The sequence below is a fragment of the Sinohyriopsis cumingii genome, chromosome 7 (assembly GCF_028554795.1).
Source record: "Sinohyriopsis cumingii isolate HCF-2022 chromosome 7, ASM2855479v2, whole genome shotgun sequence".
NCBI lineage: Eukaryota > Metazoa > Mollusca > Bivalvia > Unionida > Unionidae > Sinohyriopsis > Sinohyriopsis cumingii.
Genome location: NC_142967.1, coordinates 123,305,680 through 123,322,814, shown reverse-complemented (window position 1 = coordinate 123,322,814; position 17,135 = coordinate 123,305,680). Strand labels below are relative to the sequence as shown.

Here is a 17,135-nt window from a genome sequence, read left to right as displayed (position 1 = left end):
GAATCAGCTACTTTGACTTCGGCACAGTCTTGACTGCAAGAATAAACAATGACTAAATGATAAGAGTCCGCAAACGAAACAACTCCGTACGAATTAAAGTTTTATATTACTCTGCATATATATGAATTATTATATTGATTGACCCAAATGTCGAATGTTGACAACAGTTTTGCCTCAAACGAATTAGTAATGCTAAAACCTATTTGAGTGTTGATGCTGAAAAGTGGTGCGCCGTCTAAAAACTACAAGAGGTATTTAAACGAGGATAATGACATTGATATTACACTATCGGTCCTGTCTCTGGGCAAAGATTTTTATGGCTGCGATTTTTATCAACAGTCGACTAAAAGTGAAGAAGCACCATAGAATTCGTGAATTCGCTGAATTAAAGATAAATGGAACTTCAAACAACATATCAAAGGTGCTACGCTAAAAGTTAAGGAATCGAATTAAGAGTTTGAACACATTAATGAAAGAATGAAAAATACAAATAGTTTGCATTTAACACGTGATAAACATCAGCTGGAATTGCTGAAGTGGCAACAAAGTCCAGGGTTTATTTATCACCTTTGCGGTCTATAAATACATCAGGCTTTATAGTCCTTATTCCATATGGCTTTCATGTGTGCACAAGAGCGTTGTGAACTATGAAGAGCACGCGAAATTGGTTGATAAACCTCTGTAAACAAAAAATTGTTTCCTTCTTTTTGTTAATGCGTCTATTGACAACTCAGATGTGGCTTTTCATTCAGGAAAATCGATCGGTTGTAGAATTTCTCGGATGATAAAATAGTCAAATAAAAACAAATATTTTTACGAAACACGAATTTGAAGGTCATAACACATAAACAGAGGAAACATACAATTTTAAGGAGTTTGGTTATGTGTATTATGTGCTTGCTTTATAATTTAGTAATTAACAGTTTCACCACGATAAACGCAAAACATACAACCTTAGACTTAAATACGCACGATATGGCTGAGCACGGACTATCCCAATCAACAATGACTGGAGTACAAGAATGATCTCAATCAGCATTATCCAGTTTTGTTATTATTTCGGCTTTCCGTTTAATATGCAACCACTTTAATATATAACATGTTCTTAAAATAACAATAGCTTATGTAGAATAATAAAGCTTGATTAGCTTCTAGCGTTGGGGAACGGTTATGTAATTACACCGTTAGCAACTTTTGCACGCAAGCACACAAACACAAGCACACACAGACAGACATACAGAGACAGGGGCAGAGAACAGACAGACAGATGTATTATTTAATGTATTTAATTTTATGTATTTAAATTATTTAAATTTTGTTTGGTGGATACAAAAGGAAATATTTCATGTTACATATTAATTCACGTCATTCAAATAAAATAGATCCTATCGCCTGAATAATACTTAGGTTTCTAACCTGGGCCTCTGATCACAATAAGCAGTGGATCTCCTACAACTATGTATGTTCTAGGGTCGATAGGGGTATCATTTTTCCAAATGGTCATGTCTACATAAACGTTGTATTCCACTTTCTTTGGTGCTGTTCTCATTCTGTGAAAATAAAAAAGATTACATTAAATCGTTACATAAGTTTCGTACGGATGTCGCATCAGATGTGTGGGAAAAGACACATTTTGCTCACAAACGCGAGCAAAATAGGTATTATAGGTCTTACTCGCATTTCAAATTCCAGTATTCAAAAAAAACTACTAAGAGAAAACAAAAATGTGCCTAAGTATGTAGTCGGGATATTTTTAGTTCCAAACCAGCCCCAGTCTACCATTAAAATTACAAAACAACTTCTAAACATTAAAATAAGAAATCTTTGTAAACTGAACAACTGAAACTGGTATTTCAGTTGAACAATAAACTATATCTGCTTTGCAACGGATGATTTATTTCATGGTGACAATTCTCTGATTAGCCGTATTCTATTCAGCAAATAGTGGGTGTCTAACAATGTGTGTTATGTAATCAGTTAGTTGGAAAAATATATTACATAAAGCAGTCGACTTGTAAAGATACAGGCTCAGACATAACTATGATTTATATATGATGAAAAAAGTCTTTAAATGCTTTACATTCTTAAATTCTGATTTGGCATGTACATTTTCAAGAGAATGTTTCAAACAATTAAATATTATAACTTTTCTGTGTTCAGAATAATTTTGTCTCCATCAGCCTCTTTGAAGACTTAAACTAATTTGCTATCTTGCTTAAATAGCTACTAAATTATTGTTATTTAATATAGTAAATTAAGTAATGTGATTCAGTACATTTAGAGCTTTATGACACTTTCCAGGCTCTATATAATGAACCAATCATGGATTACCAATCGTTGGAGAAGAAATTATATTTTTATGTAATTTCTTTGAGCTAGTGAGTTATTATGTTATTACAAAATCTAAAAACCTTCATGAATATCTCAAAACTAATATTACAATATGTGTTTCTCGACTAGGGTTTCCAGAAACCATTAAATAAAAATGGAATTTACTAATAGAAATTATGAGAGATATTACCAAAGCTTGCATTGTCCCACTAAGCTAAAGTTGTATTTATTGAAGGATGCCTTGGAGACAAAAATCAAATTCAATATTATTTTTTTAACAGCTAGAAAAGTAAAATTGTAAGATATCGGATAATACCAGCAGTTTCAGATTGACATTTAAAAAACATTACTAGGATAAACTAAAGAGGATCCTACATAATAGATAAACAAGAATACACAAATAAAGTAGTATCCACCAGTCCACCAGCCGAAATATAATTATGTGAAAGCAACAAGCGTAAGTCCTGAGGAGACTACGATGCAAATGTTTAGTACAAACAACTCTTGTTTAAGCATCTTGCAACACGCATTATATGGTGCTACGAAGACTGCCAATGAAACAAGGTAAAGAAGAGTAAATTTGGTTTGTAGAGTATCCTCCCTGTGAAAACTACGCAATAGCATCTGACTCAAGAACACGAAATTGTACCTTTATAGGATGTAATAGTAGAGTATTTGCTAAGAGGTGAAATGCTTATTTACGATGCAGGAAACATAATCTGTTATGCTGATATTTGCTAATACTCCAGTGTCAACATATACAAGCTTAGGTGTAGAACATTAAAACCCGGATAAATAAATAGAAAACACAGGAAAATGTTTTAAAAACGAAACTGATGAACATGCAATAAAAATGCATGATGAACTGTTAAGCATGAAAGGTCAGAATTCATTGAATATACCTAATAGCTTTCGAGAGCACACATGGAACATATGGAGGAAATATAGCACATATTAAGAATGACATATCGCCCTAGTAAACACGTTTAAAAATGAAATAGTCATCAACTGACAAATATTTTGTTATGCACTAGCCAATACCTCACCTATACTGTGCAAAGCGCAGTTTGTAGTGACCAAACCTCACGTGTACTATCTAAGAAAAAGGGTCGGATACAAATAAAATGGATCAAATATAAACATCAATCCTACACAATCGAGGAAGTGTTTATATACACTCTATGCCCACACAAAAATAATGCCACACAACGGTAGAAGAAACATGGCTTTAGCTCTGAAACATGCATGATGTGAAAATGCTACACCAGTTATGAAGTTAAGATTTCGGACATACACAAGCATAGATAGTGTCGTTTTCAAGGGTAAAAATTCAATAGAATCTTCGTCGAGAAACTTGCAAAATGTTTCGTTTGCACAAATTTCCAGAACGGCAACATCGAATACATTTGTTTCATTTGACTTAGGCCAAATAATGAAATATTTAAGGTTGCCGTTATATCAAACAACATTTTATTAATAAAAACGATTATGAGTAGAGAACAGTATCGGGTCAGTTAATCCTCGCCTAAGTTATCAGAAGGCCCACGTTTGCAACTAATAATGGTGTTAGGAAATTTGACGTTTTCAGAAGGTCTGAGTTTATGAGTTTGCATGTACTTATGCTAACCCTTGGACCATTGATATCTCTTTAAGCTATTTTATCAGACTATTTCATTTTTTCTTCGAGGCTTTCTATAGTGTGTGGCTTTTTAAATACCATTTGTTACTTATACACCAAGGCAAATATTTGCAAAATTTGTCACGATTAAAATGTTCAGTTATTCCGATGAGCGATCGTTCAATGGTCATATATATTTCTTCATATTTTAACATTGTTCTTTTATAGGCAGGCAATATAGAAAGTACTTGGGTCAAGTAAGATGTTAATTGCCTAATCGGTTGATATTAACCGCTATGACATAAAGAAGTTTTCTCGGAAAACATCCATTTACCACCTGTATGTTCAAAGAATTATTGATAGGCTGGACATGTTATATGCCCAGTTAATGCATGCATTATTATTTATTATTTTGATACATTATTATTCACTGACCATAACTACTTATTGATATAAACAAATACGTTTCTGGCGTAATTGAGATAACTGAGGTGGGAAATTATATATTTCTTCTGTAACTCGAACCGATCTAGAAACGATTCGCTTGTAAGACGTTTGTATCGAGATTATTATATAGACTAAATTGCTATTGATTGGTACATTTATTGCCCATAATTTTTCATACTCTGTATAGGACCGTTTTGAATACTAAACTGAAAACACCCACAATATCAAAATTGATGATACTGTCGAAACTGTTGTTTCAGTGAAAACAACCATGATTTATCTGATCAATTGAAACGTACTACTGAAACTATACAGCCACTTTGATAATTTATAAATGAGCCTATATATTTTAATCAGTCTACGCAAAATGTCTATATGTAATATTGTTTAATAATCCGAATTATGTTGTTTTTAATGAATAGCATATACCTTTGTTCTCAATAATATTCATCCTCATTGTTCAAAATTTGTCTGGTGAATTTTGCAAAGGAAACTATTAGCTGCTTGTACATAATGAATTCGGGAATACAACAATAAAATTTTGCTATTTACATTATCACCTTTTCTAGAAACAAAGGCAACATATCATGTCTGGAAATAGCGATGAATAGTAAGATAGCCGAGATATATACAATTCTTTCAAAAAATTGTCATCAGTATCTCGCAAGTCCCTAACTGTCTTGTTACCATTATTCACAGACAATCCAGATCCCGCAGCCAGTCGAATAGAAAAGGAGCACTGACCAAATGACACTGAATTAAATACAGCAAGCTACGAAATAAAATAAAAAAATTCCATCAGATTTTTTTTAAAAAGTCTAAACAGATAGATACTTTTATCAAAATTAAATATTAGAGTAAAGCAGTGAGATATATATATATTTGTGACATTAGTGACACATTTTGTAGAGTTTGATTTCCGAACAATTTGCTGGGTGGCAGTGTCATGCATTTTCTCCATAAATGAAGCAATAAACAGGGTCATGGTTTGATATTTAACCTTTCTATAGTGGTATAAATTACTACTACTACTTATACTACTCCTACTGCTACTACTAGTACTATTACTACTACTAATAATGCTAATAATAATAATAATAATAATAATAATAATGGGCATTCCTATTTATCTATGGTCTCTTAGTCTACATAGATTGTACACGCCATAATGTACTAAATGGTAAATGAAAGAGTTGCGTGGGCACTTTCTGCGCATTAGGATCAATCGTAATAATTTATCTTACAGTGCAGACTAAATTATAGCCTCAAAACTGGTAGAAATACTTATATGTGCTTTGTAGCCACTCTATCTTATGGATATTACCTTAGTAATACATGAGTTCAAGAATGTAATGGGCGGTATATCACACGCTTTGTGGGACTGAAAGCTTTATGGCACACATTTGTTCGTAAGGGAGATCAAATGAAAGCTGTGTTTAAAGTTTTTTTACCTAAGTTCATTGTTGTCTATAACTTTCTCATAAAACGTTAGGAAGGATATTAAGATCACAGTTGATAGTAAATTATTTGTATTATACTGGCTAGTAAAAACAGAGTTATTTACATAGGTTAGACAGAAACTCTCTAAATAGAATGTTATAGCTTAGTTATTTTATTTTAAGAAAAACTGATCTGGCAGCTGGTTTTGGGTTTACGGAGAATATTAAGTTATATCAATCGCATTTGGAACAGGGTGTATGTTTATTAAAAAAATTGACGGTTGGTGTCTTCACCCATGTTGAATCACGTCTTTACTAATTTGATCAAATTATACTCAAACATTGGTCCATTCACATACTTAAGAAAGTTTGAGAATGAAGTTAAATAAAGTCCTTATAGCGGGTATTTTAATTTAAACACTTAGGAAATTCGTTTAATTGATTTACATTATATGGTATTAAGTAATATATAGCTAGTTCATTTCTATGGAGGTAAAATATATCTGGTGATACATTTGAAGGGACATTTATATCGCAATAAATTAACCACCATACGGTATTGTTTAACGTTAGTAAAGACATTTGTTACTGCTCTTTCTCCTGAGTACGTTAGATTAACTAAATGTGCATTTACGTATGATAAGTTCAAGAAGCTTTTTATATTATTGATGAAATGAATAGCGTACGTAGTTGAAAGGATGTCACTAAAACAAAGGACAAACGTAAGTTTTTGCGGAACGAAACACTTACGAGTCTGATGTTGCCATTGAAGCAGACATGGGCGTATTCTTGTTAAGTATACGATGTTTAAATTACGGATGAGAATAAGTATATCTTTAGTAAATTAAAACATAGTCCGTGATACCATTAGTTCTAATATGTCAGGTTGTTTCATTTTTGTTTTGTAGTTTAATTTTGTGCTTAATCTTCTCTTAGACATTCAGCCTAACTTTTTGTTCTAAACCTATTTCTTGCTGCAGAATATATAATACAATCTTGGCAAATTTGATATAATGAAACATGGTTTATTATGTGTAAGAAATAACCAAACGTAAATACACGCATAAATTCAATATCACGTACAAAATAGTTATAGTGGAGGTACTGTGTATAAGGAAACGTAGAACTGAGTCCAGCAAAAAGAAAAACATTACGATCAATTATTCGGATATGAATAACAGAATGTAACGACACAATGTATGTGTGTATATTCTAGTTACCCTAAAATGAATCATAATTTCTCAGTGGAAACTGGAAGGTGGCTAGACTATAACTGACGACTGGCCACTCGTTTTCAGACTCAACGTTAGCCGGACACTGTTAAAATTATGAATTTTAATTCAGCTAGGTTGGAATTAGAACTATATGTGTTCCCTGAGATGAACAATGAAAACTTACTAACAAAATGTTTTTTCTTGCACTCATGTTTGACAAAAAACAATTATTTTTCTTAGTTTCCCTTCTTTCTGTTATTTAATTTAAGCTTATAAGGTCGTATCAGAAATTGTTGTCTGTTCAGGAGTCTGATTTTCGTTAAAATATTTCAGAGATCTTAATCTTTGTTAAAATTTATATGGACATTGTTTTGGAATTGCCACTGTCTCATGTAATCATGTAATTGTGCATTTTACGAAATCTTTAGTAAAATTAAGAAGCATTCACAATACCATATAATGTGGTGCGAATTGCTTCAAATTCTACCTAGAAGGGACTATAGACTATGAGAAAGGAATTATGGCTAAGAAGATTGAAGTGGAATTAAGAACGATTCAGCCTCAGAATAAAGTGAGGGATCTACAAATGCACATGCAATGTGTGTGAGATGAGAGAGAGAGAAAGAGAGATACGCAATTTAAATTAATAGAATTAGAACTGGTACTCCCACTTTACACACCAGTTCATGTTTTCATGTTATCAGAAATATCAAGTATGTATTCACTATTCAGGAAAGGTTGATACTTTCTTCATTTTGAGAAAATCGCTGAAATCTTGAAATGACCGAGGGAGCACCAGACTTGTTATAATAAAGTGTGAGCTGGGCAGAGTTCGTAAAGTCTACACGTCCCTATGGTTATAACACATTGCTGATTACGATGTGGTTAAGGAATGTACACTGAATGGCTATGAGTTGATACCGGATGCATAACGACATTGGTTTAGGGATTGAAGAATAGTAAACTAGATAAACCTACGTCTAATTCACATTGGAAAGGTAACCAATAATTGATAAGTATTGTTCAACCACGAAAAGTAATCAAGATTACTATAACCTCAGACACCACATATTATTTCAAAAGATCACGAATTGTGTCAATATTGATGTCACGACCCATCTTGATGAGCATACCGCTGATGATTATTCCTTGTGTTTCATTTGTTAATAAATCTTTTCAGCAGTCGTTTTGTAAATAAAAGTCACCTCAGTCTCATGAAAATTCCCAAAACTCAAACTGCCACAACGCTTAAGAATCAAACTTCCAATAAGACTGATCACAACTCTTTATATCTTCTTACGTGTGCTCCTACTGTCAAAAGAAATGACACGTCTGTTCTTATTGTTATTTGTTGAAAATAAGCAATAGAATAAAGACAGAGTTATTCCAAACGCTCTTGTTTCAAAGAGGTTAAACTCACGGTTTTCTTTAGATATTTTGTATTAATCCAGTTCATTAGTTCTTATAAAAAAATAATCTGATGGATTATGTCGAAAGCTTCTCTATCACTTACTGGTGATTTAATGACGCTTGTCTATATTAAAATATAAAGAGATACATGAGCTTCTCTGATTCTTTTGTTATTAAATACTTTGCCTTTGTCTGAGAAGTCTTCTTCCTGTAAACGTGTTCTTAATCAGTAAGTAGAGTGCGGCTATGTTCCTCTCAATTGTGCCATCAGACCAAGTTAAATTCGTATAGGTTAAGGTCAAGACTATTCCTGACTTTTCAGTGCCTATTAGTAAAACGCTGCTGATGAAATGTTTCCATATGGCTGGATATTATCGGAAAATTTGTAACAATTCGTCTATATGCTTCATTCGTCTGACAAGTGTCAGGAATCGTTTTTACAAAATAAAGGCTTTACTTGAAGGTGCGAATGTCTTTCAGCCAGAGATTTCACTCAAACGTGTGGGTTGGAGGAGTATTGATTCAAGAATATAAAACTTATGTGCATTATCTAGTGTACTATGTTTCATACAAAAATAATTAAACACCAGAAACGTTATTCCACAAGATGAAGAAATGCATGGCTTTGATATTCGCTTTGCATTATTCTTAAAGTGTATATTAGGCTCCTTCTCAGATTATTCTATTCATTTATCACAACTACCTTACTTTCATTACCAAAATGAAAAATAAAACTAGAGTTCGATGTTGCAGGAATACATGTATTCATATATGGACATTAGGCAAATCAAGGGAGAAGATAATATGATTGCAGATGTAATATCACGAGTATATATATATATATATATATATATATATATATATATATATATATATATATATATATATATATATATATATATATATATATATATATATATATATAATATATTGATTTATTTGGTTTGTATTCTGTGACCTTATTAAGACATATTCCTATATAATTCAGATCATTAGTATTATTCTATCGTATGTATATTTAGCTAAAATGTGACGGAAAGCTTTATTGTATACAATTTTTCTTTATCAGGGGATGTGTTATGTATATATATAATGGGTGCTTAACGTATCCATGATTGGTCTTTGTAGTTTACGTTAATTGGCATTCCATGGTTGTGTGTAATACATTAAGTTAATATTTGTAAACATGTTGAATGGCTATGTGAACTTATAAAGCTCTGGAAGCAATCTTAGGACCCACATCCTGGCCAAATTAGTGTGCCTTAGGATTTTATATAAAGTTCTGGTAACATGATTATTCATTTGTATGCTAATATAAATCTTTGCGGAATCAGGTTTAGTTGTGTTCCAATATACTTTAAAAGGAATCGTTTGTTTAAATCATTCATTGGAATTACAAAGGTTCTCATAGACTCTATTAACACTATTTTGGGCTTATTGTAAATTCATTCAAAGACATTCTTGATTACATTATTGTATCATATCAAGAGTGTTCGGAAATCAACATGTTCAAGATTAAAATTCATTGGAAATGCTCTAAACCTTTGGACTTGTGATATAACGTTTATATATTTTGGATTTAATTCACAATCCTCTCAAATTCCTCTTAAATGTTCATTATATAACCTAGAGAAATACATTATTTCTTGATTTCATTAGAACTGTTTGCTTTGCTTCTTTCTTTTTATTATTTAGAGTCATATATATATATATATATATATATATATATATATATATATATATATATATATATATATATATATATATATATATATATATATATATATATATATATATATATATATATATATATATATATATATATATATTGCTGTGCAAAGTATCACATTTAGCAGATATACTTACAGGCTTACAGATAGAGAAAACACATTTCAGTTTGTACTAAAAATGTTATCGTATTGATGTTTTGGCGAATAAAAGCTAATCTCGCGATTCGTCTTTAGACACTCTACTGTATGAGTATGTGATGGTCCGTGGGTCCGACTATGTATTTGTGTCACATCTTTGTGATATAATATATGAATTCACCTTGAACGTATTCACACTCAATATATAGCTTATGACTACTAATAGGGGAAGAAAACTGCGTTTTTTTTACATAGTTGTGCGATTCTTGCTGAATTACTAGTCTGAGTGAAGGTCTTCTGAGATATATTAATAGTATTAGTGTTTTGTCATATATCGAAAAACATCTCTCAACTATTGAGCACAATTGATAGCTATCTTTATATGAAATGGGAGGAAAATCATCCTAGTTATACCTATTGGTAATTTTAATTCGCGAATGATGTACCATTGTTAGCTCGATATCTATCTAACATACACTTTTTGACAAAGCCAAATAATGAATACATCTTTTGGGAAGAGAGAGGGATATATTTTTTCTGTATGAGTTTGATAGCATTATGACTGGTGGCAATATTGTCCTTTACTGCACCATTTCCTTAGTAATCACAATCAAAAGTGGACTAGATTTAAACAATAGCTTTGTTTTAAACATTTTCATTGGTGTTAAAGTGATGATAGAGGCTAATATATTTGTATTTATTTTCAAAATAAATCGATTATAGAGGTTCTTTATGTAGTGGAACATTGTTAATTTGTTTGACTATGCAATATGCGAGATAAAGTATAAATTCCTATTATGAGATACAAAGCTGGTGATTATATTGGATATTTAGCTCGACATTTGATTATCTGTGAAAATGTTGATAAAAAAGTTTACCCCAGACAGAAAGACTTATGGAAATAGATTTCATGAATGAAGTCACTTACAAGAATTTACATGGTAGTAATTTTCTAAAGGAAAATGCTTGCATAGAATGTCATTTGTATTGGTATATACTTATATAATGTATTTTGATTCTTTGAAATTAATCGTGTTAAAATCCAAAACAAGATGCAGCTACGCCTGCTAGGCACTAGATCAATGTTAGAATCTTATCAACATATAAGTTGCACATAACATTAAGTATTGTGATAATGATGTCCAGAACTAACAACAGCTATTATCATGTCTCATTTGATATGCATTCAGTTCAATATTTTCAATACACATTAATGGTTATATGTTTATAGTCGTGTCATTAATTGTGTATTGGCATCTGTTTTGCGCTAGTAAGGATGGAGTGACGTTTAGAACTAATGATTTACATAATAATATAATATTTTATCAACTATTAAAGGAATAGTGTCTTTTAAATATACGTTTAAAATGGTTATGGAAGCACACAATTGAATTCTGGATCACAGAAATAATACAAATATTTGTTAGCTGTTTGAGATTATTTCAAAGTCTCCTTAGAGATTACTAATTTAAGAATTGATTATATCCAACTATATCCAATACTTTATACTCACTCTACTCTGGCTGATTTATTAAGTTCAATATTAGGAGCCAGTTTTGAAACATCATCAACTCTTTCCGTGAAGCACTCTAAGATATATGTTTCAACTCCATGTCCTCCGATGATGTTTTTGTCGTAATGCATAGTCGTTCCTGTGTCTTCATGTCCGGGATTCGGGCCTTTCATAATGTAAACGGTTATTTCTCTATTCTGTCAAAATACATAATTGCAAATAATTTAAAATTGATGCAAATAAAGTTAAAGTTGATACTTCAACTATTAAATTAAAATCCAAGATAGCAAAGTTTGTTCATCACTTTCAGGTTTAATACATGGCAAATAATTACTTTTTGTTGCCCTCTTATGGGATGAATTTTTAAATAATTGTAATTACCGACAGCCAAATTAATCAATCCTCATTAGAACAGATGAAACGTATGTAAGGGCTAAGATATAACTGAGGACCTGGCCAAGATTTCTGATAAAGATCAATTTGCTTATAGACAGGCAGAGGTGGATCAACTGAAAGACTTTACATAGCTTTAAGGCACGTGAAATAATTTTTATTTTATAAGTCTTTGCATATGAGTGAGATCTCTTTAACAGTATATTCCTGAGTATGTTGACTGTATCTTTGTATATATCCTACCTCGTTGGATGCTATTCGCTAAGCTGTATAGGGACCGTGATTATGAAACCATATCAAAAATCAGTGGTATTGTTGCGTGGTGTACGCTTTAAAAGGAGACGAAACCAGTCCTCCATGCATATTTTATATTGAAGCATTAACCATATAGGATTATTGGACATTTCTAACCTAAGAATGTAACTCGTCGATAGAAGCTCTCGTTAATATGAACAGATGCATGGAAAAGAAGTCTTCTAGTACCTTTTGAAGTCGATAAACTACTTGATGGGGGTCAACGAGCTCAACAAAGGAATTAACTTGCCTCTGTCACAAAGAAAACAATTAAATATTGTATTCCAACACATGGACCATCCTACACGCCTAATGTCTGATCAACATATAAAGGAAAGGAGTTTTCATTATTGTCACAGTGTTCTAGCTTTCTAGCCCATATGACAAAATCCTTTTCCGGTTAAGTTTGTTTGATCTTTATATAATTGAAGAAAAAAATATCCTAAATTACATCATTAACACTCCCAGGTATATGTTGAAATAGATAACACAGTGAAATGTGTATAAATAGAACTTTGATAAACATATTATCCATTCCTCTTTGAATTCAGTCTGTGGGAATCCTTACTGATTAGAATCACAAAATGTGCACAGACATAATTTTAGATGAATAATTTATTAAATTAAGTATTGGCGTCACTAAGATCTTATTTCTTTTGAATTAACACTTTATTTTGTAACTATTGAGAATTAATTTTAGACATTCTGGATAGCGGCATTGTGCTGTATAGGTACATTCAAGTCTTCATTCAGGACATTCTATATATCTGGACTTGTGAATGGATAATTAGCACTATTAGTATTTTAATTCACAACACTGCAAATATCTTTCGAAATGTGATTAATTATTGTATGAAAAAATCGAGTTTGTTGGTTTCATCTTTCTCTGCAACATATTTTAAGACTTAGAATAGTAACAGAAATTGGAAATTGAACTCAGACACAACGCAATCGTTTACAAAAATGGCAATAATGCAAAGGCATACTTTAATACGTAAATATGATTAAACCTTTTCAATATATATATATATATATATATATATATATATATATATATATATATATATATATATGACGAACAAAAGATGGAATGACCGCAAATGATGGCTACTATGAATAAGTTCATGTCTAATGATATTATTTGATATGCCAATCTAGTTTATGCAGAACCTTTATTGGGATATGGTTTAGAAATTATATGTCTATTTTGGTTTAATTCTGATTACTGTAAGTTCGTTTTAAATTTTTTTAGTTTGTTTAGTAGGGAAATAAATGATTTATTAAAGTTTATGTTTATTGGTTTTCACTCTTTTTTATTGCTAATTTTAATATCATATAATCATAATACACAAAAAAGATAGTATCAGGATGATTTGTAGTTATTTTGATGTTGTCGATTCAGTCAGGCTGTGCATGGAAAGAATAGAGGACAATAGTAAGGTCTATGAAAAGAGACAAAAATAAAATTAATGAACTATTTTTTTTAAAAACATTTAAAAGCTAAGACCACCTATAATTGGACATTTGTTTACTTCTAAAAACGTTTACCGAAAGTAATAGCTCATTTGTGACAAAGTATAAATAATATTCAAAATAAGACATGAGAATGTATATCATAGACAATATACAGAAAAGTGAGACCAGGTCTTTGCTTAACTTTTCTAATGCAAAAATTGTGTTTCTTAGGGACAATTGATTTTCTTTTAGTTTACTTATTCCAAACTCTCAGTTTCCATTATTTATGTTGTAGGACATCATCTGTGATCCATCATATAAGATGCCATGTTTATTATTTTTGATCAGCATAAGTGTATATGTCAAATGTTGCTTTGTTTTTTTTCCTCCAGCGTGTTATTTTCTAAACTCTTTTTCATGATTGGTGCTGTCGTATATTTCCATTGCATATTCAACATGTTTTTTGCAAGACATTTTCAGTAAAAGCGGCGTCAATTTCAAAGCACCTTTGTATCTGATGATGTGTTAATAGTTTTCAAAGCTATTACGTTGACAATATTTTAGCGTATGGTGAATTAAAGCAAAGGCTGTATTAAAGATTAACGATTCAACACATTGAAAACACTATTCTACCTATTGTTAGAAGTCGTCTGCTTCACAGATGAAATGTGCTATTTATTATGGATTTTGATGTGTTGAATTCAAATATGACAATTAAACAACTGATTAGCTACTGTTTCCAAGATATTTAAGTTTTTATATTTTACGTCTATGTCTATTGTGTAGATAGTAGATTTTTAATCATAAGTTGTAAACCTAGGTCTCTTCATGTGTTCATGGTTGCTTTACATGATAATATTTCACCTGTAATGTTTACGTAACACTTTAAAATATAGCAAAATGGTTATATAAAAGTTCGGTGGAAAACATCTAGATGAGAGTGCAAAAAATGTATCTTTAGTGACATGTTACAACCAAGGATTTTGTATGTCTTGAAGAGGTTTTCCTCCAACAATGTGTAGTTGTCTGCTTTGTTATTTCCAAGAATTTGTTTGCCACTAACTGGAAGGAATTCCATGCCGTCGTTTCCTTGCCACGCAGTACACGGTCAAATTCATCATTTTGAAGACGTTCACTAATGTGCGGAGCAACAAAGACTCCAACCTTTATTCAAGCTTAACTTAACCTTGGAAATTTTCCACGGAGGTACTTCAAAGCTGCTTGTGTTTTGTCCACGGCCTTGACAAAGTTTTTCATCAGACCCAGCTTGATATGAAATGGCGGTAACTCAATCTTCCTTGATTCAACAAGTGATGGACCCTGGACACGTTTTCTCCCAGGTTCCAATGACTGTCGGAGTGGCCAATCTCCCTTGATGTAGTGGGAATCTCTCGCACGACTATCCCATTCGCAGAAAAAACAGCAGTAATTTGTGTATCCAGTCTGCAGACCAAGCAAGAGAACAAGAACCTTCAAATCACAACAAAGCTGCCATTGATGTTGGTCATAGATTATGGACCTCAAACTTTGTTTCATATTTTCAAAGGTTTCATTCGAATAGACTGCCTGAGCAACTGGAATGATGGCAATATAGTGCCATTGTGCAGCTATATAGATTTTAGACTCGTCTTCGATGAATGAATGAACAGTCTCCACTTGTCTGGATCATGAACGATGTTGAGAGCTGCCATCACACCATCAATGTTTTTTGCAGGCTACAAGATCACCTTCCATGAAGAAGAATTGGACAAGGTCCTTTTGACGGTAGCGGACATTGAAACCCTAACATCACGTGAGAGGAGGTTCCACTGATGCGATATGGATCATAACAGCTCTACTTTAATCTTGGATAGTTCCGAATCCCTGACATGGTAAATCAGTACACCTTGTGTTATGACGTGTGGTTCAGAGGATCAGGATCGAAGTAAATATGGGTCATGTGAAACTGATGGTTCAGGACTAGAGTTTTAATCATCTTCCTCTTCCTCGTCTGACTCAAGTGAGAATGATCCTGGTGCATCAGAAACAGACAAGCCCTTCTGCGTGTGATACTCGGCGTATAGCTGATGGAATGTTTCAATAATGCACAGTCCACTGTTTCTTCTTTAGCACACCTTTATCATCTGGAGGCACCATGCATAAATAACAATTGCTGATATGACCTGTTGACTCACCAAATCATTTGCACTGTACAAGTCATATATTTCGTTTTTCTGTTTAACCACTGGTGAAGATTTGTTGCGCAAGTGTTTCAGCATATGTGTGGGGCCCACCTCTTGTCATGATCTCCAATTGTGCAGCCAAAATAAAGGTGCTATGCTTTTTATTAGAGTGGTTGTACTGAGCTTTTGTGATGCAGACGTCACTTCAGCTCAAAATAGCAGAAGTTATATGGATTGTTCATGCAAGCACGAGGTATCTCTACTCACTTTGGCTAAACAAACACGAGTCCTTTTGCAAAGTGAAATACTGACAAATAAGAGATCTCGATAATGTATAGTTGCTAGAGCTGATATAGGGCAATTTGTTCCGCAGAGTGATATAAACGTAGCTATGATTGCATCATCCATGACTTCTAGAGATAATATAATGCAATTTGAATTGAATCATTATTTGTTTTGCCTAAAAACATATAGCGTCCGAACCCAGTGATACATGTATTAATAGATCTAGTCAAAGATGTATTTTTGTCATTGAGATTTGTTCCCTTTATAACTTATTTATCCCCGCCATTCCCAAGTCAAGGGTCTTATATACTGACCCAGTATTATATCTTTACAACTTGGGCAAATCAACAATTTCAAACATCATTTTCGTTCTCAGTGACCCAGAATTAGAAACGTTTTACAAGATTTATTTCGGAAGCGATTTGGCTGTAACCGGTGAAATCAACGAATTTATGTCATGTCTTTGATCAAGATCGATTTGTAAGAAAGTATATAAAGTATAAAGACCCAGAACATGAAGGTCCAGAGGAATAATCCAAACTAATACACTACCTATCAATTGTGAGTTTCGGCAGTCATTTGTATATTACCAAGGCTCACTGGACTCAAATAAAGCAACACAAAATAGCGAAAAGCAATAATTAATAAGTTATGTAAAATTGAAATATAATTTATTTTCCTTAAATACAAAGTGAAAACGTAAAAT

The 17,135-nt window shown here is 32.2% G+C and overlaps 1 protein-coding gene across 1 annotated transcript in view; it reads right to left on the bottom strand.

The window, feature by feature from the left end:
- LOC149796058 (uncharacterized) overlaps positions 1–17,135 on the bottom strand; it is a 159,205-nt gene that overhangs the window by 63,312 nt on the left and 78,758 nt on the right. Inside the window, exons 5-6 of the mRNA XM_089964167.1 lie at positions 11,841–12,037; positions 1,417–1,550 (exon numbers count right to left, since the gene is read on the bottom strand). Of these exons, the coding sequence (XP_089820293.1) occupies positions 1,417–1,550; positions 11,841–12,037 (331 nt within the window). The remainder of the gene's footprint in view (positions 1–1,416; positions 1,551–11,840; positions 12,038–17,135) is intronic.